The sequence below is a fragment of the Erpetoichthys calabaricus genome, chromosome 6 (assembly GCF_900747795.2).
Source record: "Erpetoichthys calabaricus chromosome 6, fErpCal1.3, whole genome shotgun sequence".
NCBI lineage: Eukaryota > Metazoa > Chordata > Cladistia > Polypteriformes > Polypteridae > Erpetoichthys > Erpetoichthys calabaricus.
This window is the reverse complement of record NC_041399.2, coordinates 198,923,104-198,943,791: the sequence shown is the minus strand read 5'-3', so window position 1 is coordinate 198,943,791 and position 20,688 is coordinate 198,923,104. Positions and strand designations below refer to the sequence as shown.

General features: G+C 44.3%; 1 protein-coding gene across 1 annotated transcript in view; it reads left to right on the top strand.

Annotated features, from left to right (window-relative positions):
• Nucleotides 1–17,533, top strand: part of kcnh2b (potassium voltage-gated channel, subfamily H (eag-related), member 2b) — a 596,487-nt gene extending 578,954 nt beyond the window's left edge. The window contains exons 10-15 of the mRNA XM_051928961.1: nt 549–742; nt 2,667–2,766; nt 4,000–4,281; nt 5,003–5,189; nt 12,040–12,229; nt 16,600–17,533. Coding sequence (XP_051784921.1) covers nt 549–742; nt 2,667–2,766; nt 4,000–4,281; nt 5,003–5,189; nt 12,040–12,229; nt 16,600–16,869 — 1,223 coding nt within the window. The 3' untranslated portion in view covers nt 16,870–17,533. The remainder of the gene's footprint in view (nt 1–548; nt 743–2,666; nt 2,767–3,999; nt 4,282–5,002; nt 5,190–12,039; nt 12,230–16,599) is intronic.
• The last annotated feature ends 3,155 nt before the right edge of the window (nt 17,534–20,688 follow it).

The window sequence follows — 20,688 nt, the reverse complement described above, 5'->3', positions numbered from 1 at the left end:
AGCACTACAGGAGTCGGGAGGAAGAAGGACAAAGCCTGTATGGAGGACTGTGCTGTATTTGTTGGCTCTTTATGTACTGTGTTGAGAAGTGGAGAGCAGTAGAAAACGCTTCCCCATGAAGGAATCAAATGTTTGTTGTGTGGTAAACTCGTTTCTCTGCCTGTCTGTAACGAGGCTGGGGTGGCTGGAGCACCCCTCGGGATCCACAATATATATATGTATGTATTTATTTATTTATTTATTTATTGTTCAAATTAAAACTGTTTCAAGAAATACTAACATAGTGGATCCAGGGAAGGGCAGGTTGGGGCATCCAAGAAGAAGATTCCACCCAGTTTGACTAGGGGTGGCACTGCCATCAGTTTCACAATAGTGTGTGTGTGAGGTTGATATTAAGAATTTCTTCCTCGCGGTTATACATTTATTGTTTTTCCTCCGCCATGTCATTGCAGCAGAATTCCACTGTGGCACTGATAATCATTGGTATGAATGACTGAAGTCCAGAACGGTTGATTGTTGACGTCCCTGTTTAACAATTTCCTCCACAGGAAAGAATGACATCTTTGGTGAGCCTATCAACTTGTATGCCCGGCCCGGAAAGTCGAATGCGGATGTGCGGGCGTTAACGTATTGCGATCTTCACAAGATACACCGTGAAGACGTGGTGGAAGTGCTTGATATGTACCCTGAATTTTCAGACCACTTCTGGTCCAATTTGGAGATCACCTTCAACCTCCGTGATGTAAGTAGCCGTCATCTCACTCTGTCATCGCTGTTTCAGTTTAAGGGCTTTCCATAAAGTGACGGTGACTCGCGTGTCCCCCTGACCCTCCTCGACTCTCTGACGTCTCATCTTTCTGTGCTTGTGTTGCAGTCCCCTCATTGTTCTCTTCCACCCTTCTTTAAAGTGTTCGTCGTTATGAATTTGAGTTTACTGTTGGCAACACTGCTGCTGCTGCTACTAATAATGCCAATGTAATTTCAAAATTTGAACGTTCAACGTAATTTTCATCACTCTGTCACGTGTTTCAGCAGACAGATGTAACGTAATAAATGGACACTCAATTACCAAGAGAGAAATGCTGAAGATAACTGTTACAGAAAAACTTTCAGCCATTAAAAATAAATCCTATATGTTGAGTCTGACAGTGTTGCTCTGTCCCGTGAACCCTTGCAGGTGTCCAAGCTGGAATGCACTGCCTCTTAATGTATGGGGGCCATTAAAAATAAATCCTGTATGTTGAGTCTGAGAGTGTTGCACTTCCCATGAACCCTTGCAGGTGTTCAAGCTGGGACTCTTCCAGTAGACCACTGACTCCTAATGTATGGGGGTCATTAAAACTAAATCCTATATGTTGAGTCTGAGAGCGTTGCACTTCCCATGAACCCTTGCAGGTGTTCAAGCTGGGACTCTTCCAGTAGACCACTGACTCATAATGTATGGAGGCCATTAAAAATAAATCCTATACAGTATGTTGAGCCCGCCAGGGTTGCACTATCTCATGAACCCTTTCAGGTGTCCAACCTGGGACGCTTCCAGTGGATCACTGCCTCCTAATGTATGGAGGCCATTAAAAATAAATCCTATATGTTGAGTCTGACAGTGTTGCTCTGTCCCGTGAACCCTTGCAGGTGTCCAAGCTGGAATGCACTGCCTCTTAATGTATGGGGGCCATTAAAAATAAATCCTATATGTTGAATCTGAGAGTGTTGTACTTCCCATGAACCCTTGCAGGTGTCCAAGCTGGGATGCTTCCAGTAGACCACTGCCTGTTAATGTATGGGGGCCATTAAAATTAAATCCTGTATGTTGAGCCCGCCAGGGTTGTACTATCCCCTAAACCCTTGCAGGTGTCCAAGCTGGGACATTTCCAGTGGACCACTGCCTCCTGATGTATGTAGGATGGAACTGCTCCTGGCCTCTGGATTCGGCTTATCCATCCCCTGGCACCTTTCAACTTGGCAAGAGGACGTGCCCGTCTATCCTCCATGGCACTCACTATATATAGACAGACAGACTGACAGACCCAACCCATCCACCCATAAAACTCATCAAGGGGAAATTTTATTTTTTTTAACCCCCCCCCGTGAAGGAGAAAGAAAATGTCTGACTTGGCTAAACAAGAAAAGGCGCAGTCACAGTCACAGGGGGCATTATAAAGGTGTATTTCTTTAGGCCCAATGTGACAGATGGCTGATGTACTGTATTAAAATCTGGAAATCCCCAATTCTAGAGGTAACATTGCTGGTTCTTTGCCACCTGTGGTGAACGTTTTATCAGAAGTGCTTCCTGTTTTCCAAGTGCGTTGGCAGGAGAACAAACAGACTGATGATGTCGATCTTCTATAGCACCTTTCTGTGGTGAGCACGGCCAACTTGGTAGTGCAGCGATTACCAGCTCTTGAAGGTGGATTGTGAATCCTGACCCGGTCATTGTTGGCCTGGCTGTGGCTCTCAGAAGAGCAAAATCTGCAGCCCAGTGACTTTGACCCAAACAATACAGTTGAGAAGATAAATGGATACTTCTGCCCCATTGTTTGTTTGGTGTGGATATTTCACAGTTGTAATTGCTGATGTTTGAGGTAATACCTACACAAACTCTGACTACAGGCATGCAGAGAAACTTGATCTCGTCAATAGCTTTTAATCATCTCCATATTTTCTAGACCAACATGATCCCTGGATCCCCGAGCAGTGATGATTCTGACTGCGGTTTTAACCGACTTCGACGACGAAAGCTGTCATTCCGACGGCGCACTGAGAAAGGTAAGCATGATGTTAGCCTTCTTAGAGTTTTAAAGTGAGAACATAATGTTAACAATATTCACCTTTTCCTGCATGTGCCTCCATTTTATAGTGTCTGAGCCGAAAGGGGTGGAGCCTTGCCAGGGCAATGTGGGCAAGGCTAGGCATCCTCCTTGAGGGGCTTCTCAAAAAAATGGGGGAAAGAGGAGATACCATTAGGGTCAGTGACCCCTTTTGTTCTGGGATGAAACTGCTTTACCTCTTCAGAGCCCAGATGGTGGTCCCTAGACACGCATGTATGACAAGTGCAAACAAACACAACAAACAAGGAACCTCGTACTGAATAAAAATGATTTTCAGTTGTGCTACATACAGATTTGCACAAAGGAGCCTATTTATTATTATAGACTTGTCCATAATAATCGCATGTCCATTCTGAGGGAACTCCAGTGTTCTGCTCTTAATACAAAAGTCATCTATCTATCTATCTATCTATCTATCTATCTATCTATCTATCTATCTATCTATCTATCTATCTATCTATCTATCTATCTATCTGTCTGTCTGTCTGTCTGTCTGTCTTATCATATAGTGCCATTCATATCTATCTATCTATCTATCTATCTATCTATCTATCTATCTATCTATCTATCTATCTATCTATCTGTCTGTCTGTCTGTCTGTCTGTCTGTCTGTCTGTCTGTCTGTCTGTCTGTCTGTCTGTCTGTCTGTCTGCCTGTCTGTCTGTCTGATCATATAGTGACTTTCATATCTGTCTATCTATCTGCAGACAGTGTGGTGTGGTGGTTAAGCCTTTGGACTTCACTTCCTGAGGTTGTGGGTTCAAATCCCACTACTGACACTGTGTGACCCTGAGTAAGTCACATGACCTGCCTCTGCTCCAATTGGAAAACCAAAAAGAAATGTAACCAATTGTATCATAAATGTTGTAAGTCACCTTGGATAAAGGTGTCAGCCAAATATGTAAATGTATCTGTCCGTCTTTGTTGCAACCTTTTAACTGATTCTGACTGTGGGTTTTAACTGACTTCGATGACAAACGGTTTCATTCCAACAGCACACTGAGAAAGGTGACCATAATGTTGATTCTGTCTGGCACTCTAAGAAGGCTGACATTCCCTCCTTGCTTTTAAAAATGTAACAGTATTCCCCATTGCCTGTATCTGTTGTGGTATCTGTAAGTGTAATTCAATCCGGCTTCTGTTGATCCGGAGGTCTGTCTTGTCATTCCAGATGATGAGGATGCGGGTGAAGTAAAGAAGTCTCATAAGCTGTTACGTAGAGGCAGGAGACAGGACAACACCAATCAGGGAGAAGGAATGAAAGCTGAGCGAGGTGGGGCCCGCAGTTCTGTCTCTTCGCCTTCAAACTCCAGCAGCGATGAAGCGGTGATACCCACCCTGCAGACAGCTGTGCCCAGCTCCACACAGAGCAGGCCCAACAAGCTGAACTTCAGTGACTCCCCTGAGGGTGAAGTGGATCATAAGACAAGCAATACCTGCAATGCTCTGTCTGGTATGTCCCGTGATTGTGGTGGGCCTCACACACACACACACATACATGGCTCTGTCTGTCTATCGGTCGGTCGGTCTGTCTGTCAATCATATAGTGCCTTACATATCTATCTATCTATCATATAGTGCCTTTCATATCTATCTATCTGTTATATAGTGCCTTTCATATCTATCTATCTGTTATATAGCGCCTTTTGTATCTATCTATCGGTCTGTCTGTCTGTCAGTCGGTTGGTCTGTTATATAGTGCCTTTCATATCTGTCGGTCGGTCAGTCGGTCGGTCTGTCAATCATATAGTGCCTTTCATGCCTGTCTGTCTGTCTGTCTGTCAGTCGGTCTGTCTGTCTATTATATAGTGCCTTCCATGTCTTTGTATCTGTCCAGCAGGCTATTTAAATTTTTCTGATGTCATTAGTTGCTTTTGTTAGATTTCTGAGCCTCTCATGGCAGCAGACAGGACACATTCATGGATAGCATGTCACTGCACTGCAAAGGACAATCACACACACACACACATTCACTCACACTTTGAGTATCCAGGTACTTACAATGTCTCCTCAACTCAACATACATACATATGTCTTAAATGTCACATCCAGTGCATGTTCACTCCACAGTTGGACAGTAATGGCATAAGGTTGGATGGCTGTGTCTTATTGATTTTGCATTAAGAACTCCGAATTCAGTTGGCGGTTTCTAAGCGTTACCATCTTGCCCACAGGTGCATTTTCGGGAGTGTCCAACATCTTCAGTTTCTGGAGTGACAGTCGCGGCCGGCAGTACCAGGAGCTTCCTCGCTGTGCAGTAACACAACACATCCCACTAAGTTCAGCCCCCTGCAGCAGCAGCAGAGGACAGAAGGCCGAGGTGGAATGCAGACTGGATCTGCTTCAGAAACAGCTCAACAGGTAAAGGATGGGATGCCCTGTGAGGCAGTGGGTACCACATGCAGAGACAATGCCACTTTACTCTCGCTACATAAGGCCGGGCATTGTCGTGCACCAGGAGGAACCCAGGAGCCACTGCACCAGCATAGGGTCTGACAGTGGGTCCGAGGATTTTATCCCGATACCTCATGGCAGTCAAGGTGCTACTGTCTAGCCTGTAGAGGTCTGTGCGTTCCTCCATGGATATGCCTCCCCAGACTGACCATCACTGACCCACCACCAAACTGCTGGTGGGTTAAGGACCTTCTACGAGGGGCCCTGTCTAGCTCTCCTAAAGTAACTGCCTGTCTCCTGGAATCTCCTCTACACCCTTGAGACTGTGCTGGGAGACACAGCAAACCTTCTGGCAATGGGAGGCACGCATTGATGTGCCATCCTGGAGAAGTTGGACCACCCGTGCCACCTCTGTGTATATATATATATATATATATATATATATATATATATATATATATATAGACACGTGAGTCACTGTCATGCACCCGAGAGATGATGCTGAGTCCATGGGTTTTGTTCAACTCAACAGAGGAACGGCCAGGATATTTATTGAAACTGGAGCTGCCACTTCACTCAACACAGACGCAGCAAACAAGCAGTGACGTTATCAGTCGTCCTGCCTCGGCTTCCTCCTTCAGTTCAGGAACAGATAGGCCTCCTCGTCTGGTCGGTCCAGTGGCTACCGATTAGCGACTAGGATTGGGTTACCCTGGAGGGGAAGAGACAGAAAAGAAAAGAGCGGGCCAGGTCAGTGGCTGGATTAAAGGGCTCCCAACGTCAACCAATAGACACGTTACGCGGCGAGGCTGTGAAATCGTGGTGCCACGAACCTGCTATTGCTTCACGGGCAGACAAACAGCCCTCAACAGACGTGTCACCCGCAGTTCAGCACTGGTGGGTCTCACCGGGTCTCTCTCTCTCTCTGTGTGTGTGTGTATATATATATATATATATATATATATATATATATATATATATATATATATATATATATATGCATGCATAGGTCTGATCCGTAGTCTGATTATTTGGGTGGTCACCTACCAGGTGACGCTTGTGGTTGGTTGTCCAGTCGGCAGACATCCGCCATGTCCTCAGTTGCAAGAAGATCATCATAGATATGTGATAACAGTAACTGCCAAATAATACGAAGAGTACACGACACGTGTTTGGCCCTAATTGGGGCTCTTCAGGTGTTTGCACCTTTGCTTCCCCTTATAGGGGATCAAACCTCGGACGTCAGCGCCTAGATATGGCAGTTTTTCTGAGATTTTGTTTTGACTAATATTTAACAATCTTGTCAATGACATGGAAAAGTTCCTAATTCGGAAATGGGAAGTGGAAGTTCATAATTAAATCAAACATTCAAGTGGGTCAAGAATGAAAAAAATGCCTAAAATTGAACACTCTTGCCCAGAAGGGGGTGCTGTTACACCAGAAATACGAATGTCTAGGCCAGGCTTCACTTTTATCCTAAGGTGAAGACTAAATCCCTTTATCCAGTGCTTGGCTGAATTATTCCTAACTGTGAGCCAGGGCCGTCATTAACAGCATTATAGGCCCCTGGGGCAAAGCAGTGCACTGGGGCCCCTACCTACACAACCACTCACAGGAATTAAAATGGAAATGGTCGATAAAATTAAACATATATTTATTGTATTGGTACTTCTAACAAAATCAGTGCTAAAATATTAAAAAAACATGCTGTACAGCAAAGATTAATCAACACAAACGTTTGAACAATATAACATGAGACTTGAAAAACATTTCAACATATACTCAGTTGGTAAACCATACAGACGGAGATGGCACAGTATGAAATTATTATATATTATTTATTATTAGTCAAGTGTTCAACACAAACATTTGCAAAATTTCTTTGCAGAGAATTGAGTTGAAGTGACGTTAACATAAACGCTTTGACGTTATGTAGTGCGTGAGATCCGTACACATACTGGCACGTGAGGTTGCAAGGGTGACCGTGATACTAAATCCGAGGCGAATGCCAGTGTCCACTTGTAACACAATAATAAATATTTATTAGTTTAGTATAGTAGAGAATTTATTTATTGACAGCAAGTTGCAACATACATAGATTGGCATGGGGGCCCCCGGGCAACTGCCCACCGTGCCCATGCGTTAAGACGGCCCTGCCGTGAGTCATTCTCTAATTTTACTGAACAGCAAGTCTTACTCGGATATTTTTTTTTCTATTTCAAATCACTAAAAACCCCAAATCTTCACTTAGTACAGGCTTGTAGCACAGCTGTAATGTTTTCGATAGTAAAATGCTAAATCTGACAACATAAATATTTACAAACACTCAAACTACATACAGTATGTGTGGTATAGTCGATATCTTATTGAAGTGTGGTCAATGGAGGAGTGGAAGAAAAAACTCAAGGTGGCACATAGTTTTAGGAAGTCACTGCGCACTGGAGAGATTCCAAAAGACTGGGAAATGGCAAATATCAGCCCATTAGATAAAAAGGGCGACCGGGCAGATCTAAATAACTATAGGAGAGTAAGCTTATCATGTATCACAAGAAAATTAATGGAAGGAATTATTAAGGATAAGATCGAGTAACACCTGGCAAGGACAGGAGGTATTAGGAACAGTCAGCATGGGGTCAGAAGAGGGAGGTCGTGTTTTACTAACATACTAGAATACTATGAGGAGCAACAAAAGGGTATGAGTGGAGTGGAACAGATGAGATTATTTATCTGGACTTTCAGAAAGCATTTGATGAGGTGCCACATGAGAGGGTGGGCATCAAACTAAAAGAAGTGGGAGTTCAGGGTGATGTTTGTAGATGGGTGCAGAATTGGCTCAGACACAGGAAGCAGAGGGTGATGGTGTGAGAGACCCCATCAGAATTGTCTGATGTTAAGAGTGGTGACCAGCAGGGGTCAGTGCTAGGGCAGCTGCTATTTTTAATATATATAAATGATTTAGATAGGAATATAAATAACAAGCTGGTTAAGTTTGAAGATGATACCAAGATAGGTGGATTAGCAGATAATTTAGAATCCATTATATCATTACAGAAGGACAGGCTTGGGCAGATTTGTGGCAGATGAAATTTAATGTCAGTAAATGTAAAGAATTACACATAGGAAGTAAAAATGTGAGGTTTGAATACACAATGGGTGGTCGGAAAATTGAGAGTCCACCTTATGAGAAGGATTTAGGAGTCGTAGTGGACAATCAATTATCAGTCAGTGTTCAGAAGCCATTAAGAAGGCTAACAGAATGTCAGGTTACATAGCGGCCTGATGTGTGGAGTACAAGTCACAGGAGGTTCTGCTCAACCTTTATAACACACTGGTGAGGCCTCATCTGGAGTCCTGTGTGCAGTTTTGGTCTCCAGGTTACAAAAAGGACACAGCAGCACTAGAGAAGGTCCAGAGAAGAGCAGCAGGGCTGATTTCAACGCTACAGGAGGTGAGTTATGAGGAAAGATTAAAAGAGCCAAGCCTTTACAGTTTAAGCAAAAGAAGATTAAGAGGTAACCTGACTGAAGAGTTTAAAATTATGAAAGGAATTAGTCCAGTGGGTTGTCATCAAGAACACATGGACATACTGTAGTTGGAGACTTGTGAAGGGTAAATTTCGCACAAACATTAGGGAGTTTTTTTTTACACAAAGAACAACAGACACTTGGAATAAGAGACCAAGTAGTGTGGTAGACAGTAAGACTTTAGGGACTTTCAAAACTTGACTTGATGTTTTTTTGGAAGAAATAAGTGGACAGTACTGGCAAGCTTGGCGGGACTGAATGGCCTGTTCTCATCCAGACTGTTCTAATGTTCTAATCCTTTGTGAAATTAAATTTTGAGGCATTAATGGCCGGTTATGTCAGGCAAAGTCACAAATCTGACGACCTGAGCCAACTCAGTCGTGTCATTAGTTCATGTGGATATTGTAAAGCAGATTTCTTTCATCATTGAGTCCCAATGTTCCCAGTACCTCTGGTGTCACCAGGGTCACAATCCTTTCCTTTATAATTGTTCCTTTTACGGGATTGATCCGTATGTGAAACAGATATGTCGTGTTCCATAATGGAACACCATTTGCACCAAAACTCCAAGGGACCCCATGACGTCGACAATGTCAAGGCCGGGACCACCTGGCAACGCCCCTTCAAACCCCCATTCCAAGCACCCGATGATCCATCATTGCCTTCTTATTTAGGAAAGTTGGCAACATAACACATATCCAGCTGCCAGGAGAAGCAGACCAGCAGTGCACAGTCAGCCCTTGTGATTGGTGGGTTTACAATTTGCGGACCTTCCTATTTGCTGGTTTGTCATCGGTTAATACGATGGGAATTATTTTGGAAGTTTCTAGTGAGTAGGGCGCAAGGCTTGTATTGTGGTCAACAGCACAGGATTAGAGATTAGAGGTGAGGTGGTGTTTCCGAAATGTATTTGTGAGTTTTGGCATTCGCGGGACTCCTGTGGCCCCTAACCCACCACAAATAGCAAGGAATAGCCAAGTGTCACAGTAGGGGGCCCAGAAAAGGCTCATTAATTATTCATAACGTTTGCACATGGCTGCATTTTTGTTCAGCTGACTAACATATGAGGGGGAGTCAAAAATTATCCACACTCCTGCTGTAGAATTTATTTCAATGAACATTCAGAAAACACCAATGCATCATTTTTGACGTCATCTCCCTGCTGTTCAATGCGCTTTGTCCATCTATCAACAAGCGTTCGTATTCCTTCATTAAGAAATGTTTTAGGCTGAGCTGCGAGCCACAAATGCACCGCTCTCTTCATCACAGGTGAATCTTTGTCCTCGTAGGGCTTCTGTCGAAACCCAAGTCTGTCGTGGATTATTGCACAGGCAGGGCCGTGGATGATTTGCAAATGGTCTGCCACATCTTCTTACTGTCACTAGTGGATGACACTCATGCGACCTTCCGTGAACTTCTCTGTCCATTCATACACACTTCTTCATGACAAAACACTTTCTCCATACTGTCCATAAAGTCTTCGATAAATATCAGCACTAGGCCCACCCTCAGACCACAAAAAACAAATTGCTGCACGTTGCTCTTCTTTCGTGCAAATCAATAGTGGGGCATCCATCATTTCTCGCACCGCAGTTACAATATGATCTGACGTAGCATGTCGTGATAAGAAAGACACGGGTACATCAAAAAAATTGTTTGGGGCAAGCAACCCATATATTATACCCTGGCTGCAAAAGGTTACATTTTGATGAGTTGTGTTCAGGTTGAAGTCCAAAACAGAACTGATTTTGGTTTGACAAGATGGCGACTTTAAAGGCCATGACAAGAAGTGACATCATCTGGATAGAAACTGGAAGTGACGTCATCTATGGGACCGGAAGTGACATCGTCTATGGGACCGGAAGTGACGTCATCTATGGGGCCGACCTAGTGGGAAGTCTGCAGAGGACGGAGAGAGAAAGTTAGTGCAGCTCGCTACCCCCTGGTCTGGTGTGGTACTACCTTTATTTAGGCCCTCTAACTGCCTCCCAATCACATGTGTGTGACAACGTTCACACCTGCATGGCAGTGGCTTGGGAGACGGGGACCTCGTACGGAGAGAGCCAATAAGACAGTGCTGCCAACAGAAGTTTGAATATAACTGGATTGCGGATCATTTTTGACTGTCCCTCAAACTTGCAATATGGCCACCTAATCCGCGGATCTCATTCGGGTATGCTGGAGTGAAGGAGTGAGTGACCGACAGGCCTTCTCACAAGCAAGCAGGCAGATCATGCCACCATCCTCATGCTCAACCACCTACTGTCGCTTTGTTATCCTCTTTTTAGAGTGGCATCTTGTGCGCATGTTGTACACTAGAGTGCAGTAAATAACATAAAGGAAGTCCTGTGACACAGGCAGAGACAACAAGAAGAGCTGAAGAAGACAACTGAGAAAAAACTCTGAAGTCTGTGGTTAGTGACGTCTTGGAAGGTCTGGAGATCTTCCATTCTAGGGAAGAGACAAAAAAACAAAATCTGCAGGGGTTCCAAGGCCACGAGACCACCCAGCCCTCACTGGGCATTCTAACTAACATCAATGATCTCAATCAGTCCTCAGGGTTTTCAGGTTTCACGTGAAAGAATTAGATGATGATGATCATGTGGACCTCTGGCCTTCAATCCATCAATGTAGAGACTGCATGGTGCCCTGATCAGGTGGTGGTGGTTGCAGATCGACACCTCAGAAAACCGGAAAGAGAACAGCAGAGAAAGTAGGGGTTAGCATGGATTGTGGAGCCATGAGAAAAATGAGAATTCAATGCATATACAGAATATCAGGGTTACACTAAAATGAAGCTATGAGAAAGCCATGTTAAAATAATGGGCCTTCAGCAGTTTCTTAAAGTGCTCCACCGTATCAGCCTGATGAATTTCAGATTTCAGGTGTATAACAGCAGAAGGCCACCTCACCACTTCTTTTAAGTTTAGCTCTTAGAACTCTAAGCAGACCCTCATTTGAAGATCTAAGGTTAGGATTTGGAGTGTAAGGTGAGAGGCATTCCGATATACAGGACTGAGCGAGATGATTTGAGGCTTTGTAAATCATAGCAGAATTTTAAAGTCAATTCTAAATGGCATTCTATGGAAGACAAGATTCTCCATAGTTAGCAGAGTAATCTGGAGAAACAGAGACATTCTAGCAGCTTTGCTTTTCCCTTCCTTACTAGGCAATCAGTCTTTGTCAGCCCGAGCTTCTCTTCTCCAAAGGGCTGATTTCGTGCTTGTAAACGGCTGTGGGCTTCACTAATATCTTCACTTTCTTAAAAATGTCTTTTTTTTGTGTTTTGTCAGGCTGGAGAACCGAATGTCGTCAGATATTGGGGCCATCATGCAACTGCTACAAAGGCAGATGACTGTGGTGCCTCCAGCTTATAGCACTGTGACACCACCTCCGCAGCCCGCATCCTACCCATCAACAGCAGAAAGGCTGGTCCAGACGGTCACCCCACTGGAGTCTGAGACGCTGGCGTCTCTTTCTCAGGTAATGATGCCTTGCCAAGTTACCTTTACATGTAGCATCAAACGCCATGGTGTCCATGGAGCCTTCCTTTCTGAGATGCTGCCATCTCATTCTCATGATACCTCATCTCTCTTTTCAATGAATCTGTCCGATTTATTACATCACTCTGGTAGTGTCTCCCTTTGGCCTCTCTGGGTGACATGTTGGCGTCTTTCTCAGGTAATGATTTTAAGCAAATTGTGTCCACACATATTCCTGTATCGCTCTGTCTTCTTCTTCTTTTGCTACTTCTGTTTGGGGTTGCCACAGCGGATCATCTTCTTCCATATATTCTTCCTGTCCTCTGAATCTTGCTCTGTCACTCCCATCACCTGCATGTCCTCTCTCACCACATCCATAAACCTTCGCTTAGGCCTTCCTCTTCTCCTCTTCCCTGGCAGCTCTATCCTTAGCATCCTTCTCCCAATATACTCAGCATCTCTCCTCTGCACATGTCCAAACCAACGCAATCTCGCCTCTCTGACTTTGTCTCATTTCTAACCCTGTCCATCCTCGTCACATCCTCTGTATCGCTCTGTGATGGGATAAAATGGTTAAACACTGGAAGCAAAGTATTATGGTCCGAGGACCTTTTTCATAATTATGTGATGTTAAAAGTGGTGTCCCTCAAGCATCAGTGCTGGAGCTGCTGCTCTTTTTAATATACAGTATGTTGTTAATGCCATCATAAAGGGACTAGCATCCCGATGGAGATGGATGGCAATTTCTTGCCTGGACGGGATTCCACAATTGAAAGATGTGGATGGATACGCCTCCCCTCCAGGAGGCCATCATAGAAGGACAAAGGAAGACTGCTTACTGGGACCATGTGTTCCTCCTATATACAGGGTGGCAGTATCCCTCTGGTGGAATTCACCCCACAGGGCATATTGGTTAGCTGTAGTCCTGATGAGCAGCCCTGTTGGGGACATAGGGTGCCAGCAAGGGGAGCTGCAGGGGAACTCTACCACTACTTTGCTGGGGCTTCTGTCTGGCCTGGAAGTGCTTCCAAAGTATAGTGCTGTGGCACCGGATGTACTCCAGATCGGGCAAAAAAGAAGCCACCTCCTCTACATTAGGGGGGCAGAGTCATGAGGCAGCAGACGATACTCATGGAGGAAGGAGAGAAAGGTGACCAACTGTGTGTTATACGATTTGAAATCATTGTACAGTAAGCTGCCTTTTACTGGACCAAAAGTTGTGTTTGGCGTTTGGAGCTCTGGGGCTCCCCCTGGTGGCCACAGCATACAGAAAGTATTCAGAGCCTTTCACATTCTGCACACTGTACTGTGTTGTAGATTTAATTTTAAATGGGTAAATGTGCCAGTTTTGCCCTATACACTCAATATTCCATAAGGACAAAGTGATACATGTTTTTAAAAAGGTTTGCAATTTTATTAAAAATCAGAAACTGATAACTCTCATTCATATAGTTATTCAGGCTCTAATTCCGTACTTTGTGGAAGCTCCTTTGGCAGCAATTTCAGCTTGTCTGATCGGGTAAATCTCTACAAACATATACCATCCCATACAGCTGGCATGGCGCGCCTCAGTGATGATTGTGAAATACCCAACCGGTCAGCCAGTTCACGTTGAAAAGCTCCTGTGGCTAAAAACCCGAGAGTGGACAGAGCTTACAAAGGAGCAGGTAGAGCACAATTCCTCAAAGTCTGCCTTTGTAAAGCCGGTGCCGGTTCAGTACACAGCGCCAAGAGGACATTGACTGAGACGGCAGTCATCATCATCTGTAAATACAGAACACGCTCTCTTCTAGTTCTTCCATTTGCGATGTTTTCTAACAACACTAAAGCAGCTATGGCAGTTGGAATAGTATGGCCATTCCGTGCACCATTGTATTGTTACAGATTGATTACAATCAAGTGAATTAAATTTTTAAACGATATGCCGTTAATTTAGGTGTATATGATAAAACCCGCATCATAGATGTGAATCTAAAAAAGAAAAGCCAACCACAGAAACAGTAGCACTGCTTTGACGCTGGGTGCCGCCAGTTTGTACAACCGAGCAGAAAAGTGCGTACGCAAGGGGGGACGCTGCAGTGAGAATGTATGTGAGTTTACTTCAAGTTTAATTTTCATACATCTCGAAGTGAGTGAGGAAACAGGCATACGCAACATTTATACATGAGGCCACCGGTGTTTCCAAACGTTCACAGTTATTGAGGCCACTGTGCTCCTGGGAACACTCCAAGTTTTAAAAATGGTCTTATTCCTCATGCCGTGATCCCTGCATTACCATAAATTGATCACGGAGGTCTACACAGAGTTTCTTGGAAATCACAGCTTTGTTTTTGTCCTGCCATGCAGCGTGAATTATGGGACCTATTATGCACAGGTAATCGATATCTAGTCAATTCAGTGTGCCACAGGTGGACTCCAGTCAAGTTCTAGAAGCATCTCAAGGAGAATTAAAGCAAACAGGACGTACCTGAGCACAATTTACAGTGCCACAGCAAATGGTCGGAATACTCCTAGGAAAGGAGAGATTTCAGTTGACTTTTCATAAATTTGCAAACCTATCTGAGAACATGTCTTGACTTTGTCTTTCAGTGTTATTGAGTGTAGATTGATGGGCAAAAATTGTGAATATATTCATTTAAAAAATGAAATCTACAGCCCAATAAAGTGTGTGGAATGTGAAGGGCTCTAAATACTTTCTGAATCCACTGGGAATGGTCTTGATAAGAAAATCAATAGGCTAGTTACGTCAACCAAGTGGAAAGGCAGATCAGCCAAATCTTTGCAGATGGACCTGGGCAAAGTTTGGACTTGGGCAGACTTGTGGCAGGCGACATTTCATGCAAGTACATTGTAAGTTTTCATACGTATCGGAAGTGAATCGGTTATATGGTGGGAGATCTGGAAGTTGAAAGCACCCCTTATGAGAAGCTTCTAGGGGCTGTCATGACCGTGTCACTCTCTTATGTCCAGATTGTGTACAGAAGCTGTTAAGAGGACTAAGAAGATGTTGGGTTGTGTAGCTCAGGATGTGGAGAACAAGTCATGGGAGGTTCATCTTAAGTTATAGAGGTGCACTCATGAGGCCTTGCTTGGTGTGCTGTGTACAGTTTCGGTCTTCATATTACAAAAAATGAATCATTAAGTCCAGAGAAGGTCGACTAGGCTGATTTAGGGACAAAGAAGTAATGAGCTATGAGGAGGGATTGAAGGAGATGCGCTTTTTCAGTTTAATGACAAGGTGTGATCAAAAAATACGGTGAATGTTTTATTGCAGTAAAAGATTTACAACTACTAGTCACCCTCAAAATACTCTCCTCCACTTCGAATGCACTTATCCCAATGCTCCTGCCACTTTGCGAACCAGTTCTGGAAGTTTTCTTTCTTTAATTGGGCTTGTCGTGGATGATTAGATGTCCTCAGTGGATTGAAATCGTTTGCCTTTCATGGTCATTTTCAATTTAGGGAACAGCCAGAAGTCACACGGTGCCAGATCTGGCGAATAAGGTGGATGTGGACACAGCGTAATGTTTTTATTCGACAGAAATTGTCATACTAGAAGGGATGTGTGACAAGGAGCGTTGTCATGATGAAAAATGAAACCGTTTAAAAATTTTCCTCGGTTATCGATGTTGAAGGACATCCTGATCTTTTCTCGTCTTCAACCGAGTCAGATCCATTACGAAATCGATCAAACAACTTGTAAACCGTCTTAATTGTCGGTGCAGTGTCACCATAAATAGATTTTAACATCTGATGAGTTTCCTGAGCTTTTTTGCAATTTGAAACAAATGTTCATGTTAATGCGTTGCTCGATATCCATTACTAACAACAAATTTGAAAAACTCACTTGAGCTCAACAACGGCTCATAAACAACTGACAGTATCAAACCAGTTGAAACTTGTCACAAACTAGGGTCCAGGATGGACCTGTCAGAACCGGCATTGAATTGTTCTGCATTGCTCTTGGATGGTGCTCTGCATCAATATTCACCATACGTTTTGATCACACCTCGTAAATAGAGATGAAGAGGAACCATGATTTGAAGTGTTTAAAATGACGTAGGGAGTTAGTCCAGTGGATCGAGACAGTGACTTTAAAACGCGTCCATTAAGAACATGGGGATACAGTTGGAAACTTGTTAAGGGGAAATTTTGCACAGATGTTGGACGTTTTTTCTTCGCACTGAGGAAAAAGAGAAGGAAACATGCAATAAATGATCAAGTCGTTTGGTATGTGGTAGGACGTTTCGGAACTTCAGAATTTCACTTGATGCCATTTTGGAGCCATTGTGTGAATAGGATTGATAGTCTTTGTGGGGTCCTCAAAATGGTTCCAATATTCTAATGCATTTGTCTCCATTCACCCTACAGATCTCTGATTCCCAAGATTTTGAAGAACTTGCTTCCAAGTCATCCATCTCCCTGCTGAACACTGTGGAGCTTCAGCCAGAGGCAGGGTCATCTGGACTCCCTTCTGATGGAAGGCCGGAACTAACGGAAGGGCAGCCCGTGGCGCCAGAACCCGAGGAGCTTATAGCCCGGTTGGAGAGGTTACGCCGCCTCTCACTGCCAGTACAGCATGTGGACCACCCGTTGGACTTACAGCCACCCCAAAGACACAGCTCAGATCCCGGAAGCTAAAAAAAAACCTGGAGCTACAGCACCTACATTTTGGCTTCTCCTTTCAAATGGAAACATTTGCTTCAATAATTCAAACATCACAACTTGGCAAATACTTGCTACCAGGAAATACTACCAGAAAGGTTTTCCTTGCTCGGCGTGAACAAACGAAGGAACACCTTTGGCTTGTCCGTAGGTTGTTGACTTCGTGAGCAAAGTGCATTCTTCTTAACTTGGGGAAAAGGGACGGAACGTGTCCTGGTGCAAACCACGGATGTCACAGTAACAAGAAACAAGAGTCTCGCAATATTCTTGGCAGGCTGGAGAGGTTCGGCGCTCTCGCTCCACGTCTAGATGCCACCGATAGCGAGCAGCGCCATCATGGCCTTTTTTTGACCCACTGACGTAAATTAGAATTTCCACCGCCCTGATCCTTATATCGATTAGAGATGTCAACATGTTAGCTGGCCTAACAGACTATCGAGTGCTTGCCCGTATTGAATTCTCTACCTGCCCATCCGTCCATGGCCCTCCGGTCAACATGGTTAGCCAGTACACCAATGGGTGGGTACCACGGCCTCAGGAGATTGCCCCCCCTCCCAAAGAATGAAGGAAAAAAAAATCTAAACAAAATGTTTGTTTCTGCTGCTCCGATAACTATAGCCATGCACTGTAACTGAACATATCAGATGTCTTTTGCTGACCTTGTACAGATAACTGAATGAAGTCATATAACAATATGCAAATAAGAATTACTAAAGAATAAGTTATTTGATGTAAATAAGCTGTTTTAGTCCAAAGGAGTGTATATAGCTACTCTGACTTGTGTGTGGCCTGTGATCCCGGTGTGTCCTTCCTTCTTCAGCCTGGCCTGGCTTGGGATGCTCAGCGATGGCCTTAGCATCGCAGGCTTGAATGTATTCAGCTCCACTTCCAGCATATCCGCCTCTCCGATTCGGACCTCTTTGGCTTGTAAGAACCCCGGATCGGAAACATAGTGCTTCCTGATCTCGCCTCATCGTTTGGGGCACAGCTTTGCCGTCTGACTGGCGGCTTTAGACATCTTCCCAGTGTACCGTGGGCTTATCTCATCACGTCTTTTTTTTTTTTTTTTTTTTTTGGAAAACCTTGTAGATAAAGTTTACAAGTTTTCCATCTTGTCAAAAGCAATAATTCTGCTAGAATTCGGCATTTTGGGCATGCTCGTCTTGCGTATTTTAATACCCCCCGTTGGCACTGACTCCTTTATTTGCTCAAGTTTTCTGCTGTGTTTTTATTTTTTTACCCTTCAGAATATCAGGATCTTCTTCATAATTTGATACTGAAGTGGTCCTACCTGACTCACCCCCAATGCCTACCCTCTAATCACCTTCAGTTTATACACAAAGCTGCTTATCAGCTTCGCCATCTGACACAAGAGACTTCCCAAGCTTCTCTCCACTCGATGATGTCCATCTCCATAGTCAGACCATTCATCTCAGATTGCCTCTCATCTGTTATTGATGCATTTTAATCCAAGGTGCTGTTATTTCATGGGTCCAGCATCCTGGGTTGAAACCCCTTGGTCTTCCTCTGTGTCCTCTAGGCCTCCTCTCACATCTCCAAAGACATGTCATTAGGTTACCTGGCGACTCTGAATTGCCGTGGGCTGGCTTGGACTGTTTCCCACATTGTGCCTGTGATGGTGCGGGTCATCCCCACGGTACTGGTTGCATCCTGGGAGCCTCTTGAACCCCTTACCGCTGATAATGTACCCAGTGATGAGCCAGTGGAGGAGGACACAGCGCACATATAGCAAGCAGTAGGTGTATAAGTGCTCCGGTGCTGTTATTAAAATCCAACAGAACAGTGTTCAAAAGTACAGTGGAAATCTTCAATAAATAAATAACCCATAAAAACAAATGATGGTGCAGGCAGGGAAAAAATCAGTTCCAATAAATAAATCCATTAAAAACGTCAAGAGATGGTCCACAAAACTTTGAGTTTTGCCCTTTTAAACTTTGGGCCTCCTCCCGTTTACCCTCTTCGGAATCTGCAGGAGGAAGAGAAGACGTCAACCTTCATATCCTAGCTCTGTTCCCAGCCACCCTTCCATCGGCATGCGCAGGGCAACCTGTTGAGCCACACGCGCCTCTCCCGCCCCTCACACTCGGCCCTTGCCGTCAATCGGGTCGCTCCTACTTCCCCGGCGATTCCTTCTAGGAGTGCCTTTTCTCCAGCTTCAGGCTCCTGCAGCCATGAAGCTCACTCCTGACCACCTACCTCTGACTCCCGGCAGCACAGGCACTCTCACTCCCTCTCTCTTCGTGTCTCTGTCTTCTCTCCTTTTAACCTCCATCTTTCACTCGTCTTTCTCACTCCCTGGCCAGTCTATTTTTCTTCCTTTCGCCTTCTCTTTTCAATTCTTTTCTGACCCCTCCTTACTGTTCCGGCTCCCTTTATATCTGCCTTGATCACAAACTGGGAAAAGCCAATGAAGAAACCGAGACAGACAGCACCCTCCCGTGTAGGTGCGTCTCACCTCCGTTACCTCACCAGCCTCCCACAGCTGCGCGTGCACGCACACCCACTGAGATTGAGCCGGCCCTTCAATTATTTACCATATATACTCACATATAAGTCAGGTCTTGAAACCCAAAAAATCAATCATAAAATCAGACCCCAACTTATACGCTGATTCAAAAATACGACACTTAATTTTTTTTTGTACACTTCTTCTTGCCTCCTGCAATCTCTCATCAATTTCTCAGACACATCAAATTTTGTTGCAGAAGCAGAGTCACCAATTTCTATTGCCACTTCAATGACTTTTAATTTCAAACCAGCTTCATGTTTTCTTCTGATCGAATGCTCCATCGTAGATAAAGGGATGCTCTTACGATAAAGGTGTATGAGGGTGTGAGATACATAAAACACAAAACGGTGCAAACGTCGCTTCGGAATAGTTCTGGTATTACGGTGTGGTCATGTAGGCATAATACAGTTCCAGGTCGTGTAGGGTCAGAACCAATCCAAGCTGCGCTAGACATTAGAATTTTGAGGATCTTCCTGCTTGAGTCTGAATTAGGTGATTTATGATTGATGAGCTTGTTGGGCTGAAAATTCAAATATGTCTTGCATATTTTAGGTAGCAAACAGGCCTGGACTATGTACGAGTTACAGCACCCACTTACCTGCGCACCCACCGTTTGGAAAAAAATCTCACAAACATACGTAAGGAAATATCTGCCAATCGAGGGGTGACCATTTGGTCCATTAAGTACGTTTGTTTAGCTCTTAGCTAAGTTGCCCTCAAACCCGTGTATTTAAGTTTGTCTGTCGACTCTACACTGATCCAGTGCGGATGCTCGTGTGTGTGAGCAGGCCTTCCAGTGGACTGTTGCCGTCTTCAGGGCCGGTTCCTGCTTTATGTCTGATTCAACCGGGATCAGCCCCCTAAAACTCTAAATTGGATTAGGTAGGATGTTTGCATTTGTGGTTTTGTTGTGATTGCTAAACAACGAAGGTGATAAAACTGTGAGGGCTACAACGTAAGAGAACTCTTTGAACCACCTTCAAGGATCACTCCATAAATTTACAAACCTTCTCCGTAATCTCCATCAAATTCAGCAGCCTTGTGGTGGTGACATAAATAAGCACATTTGGTCCCATTCTGCACTTGCAGCCCCTTCTTTGCTAATCTTGTCCTCACTCCCAAACCATTTGCCACTAATGTCTCCACAGATGTGGAAATTCAAAGGAACCAAATCAGGCTTTTAGGGAAAAAGGGTGGTGCGATTTTGTGTCGAAGGAGGATTTCAGTAATGTGTCGGGAGTTCAGACTCCATAACACTTGTGAAT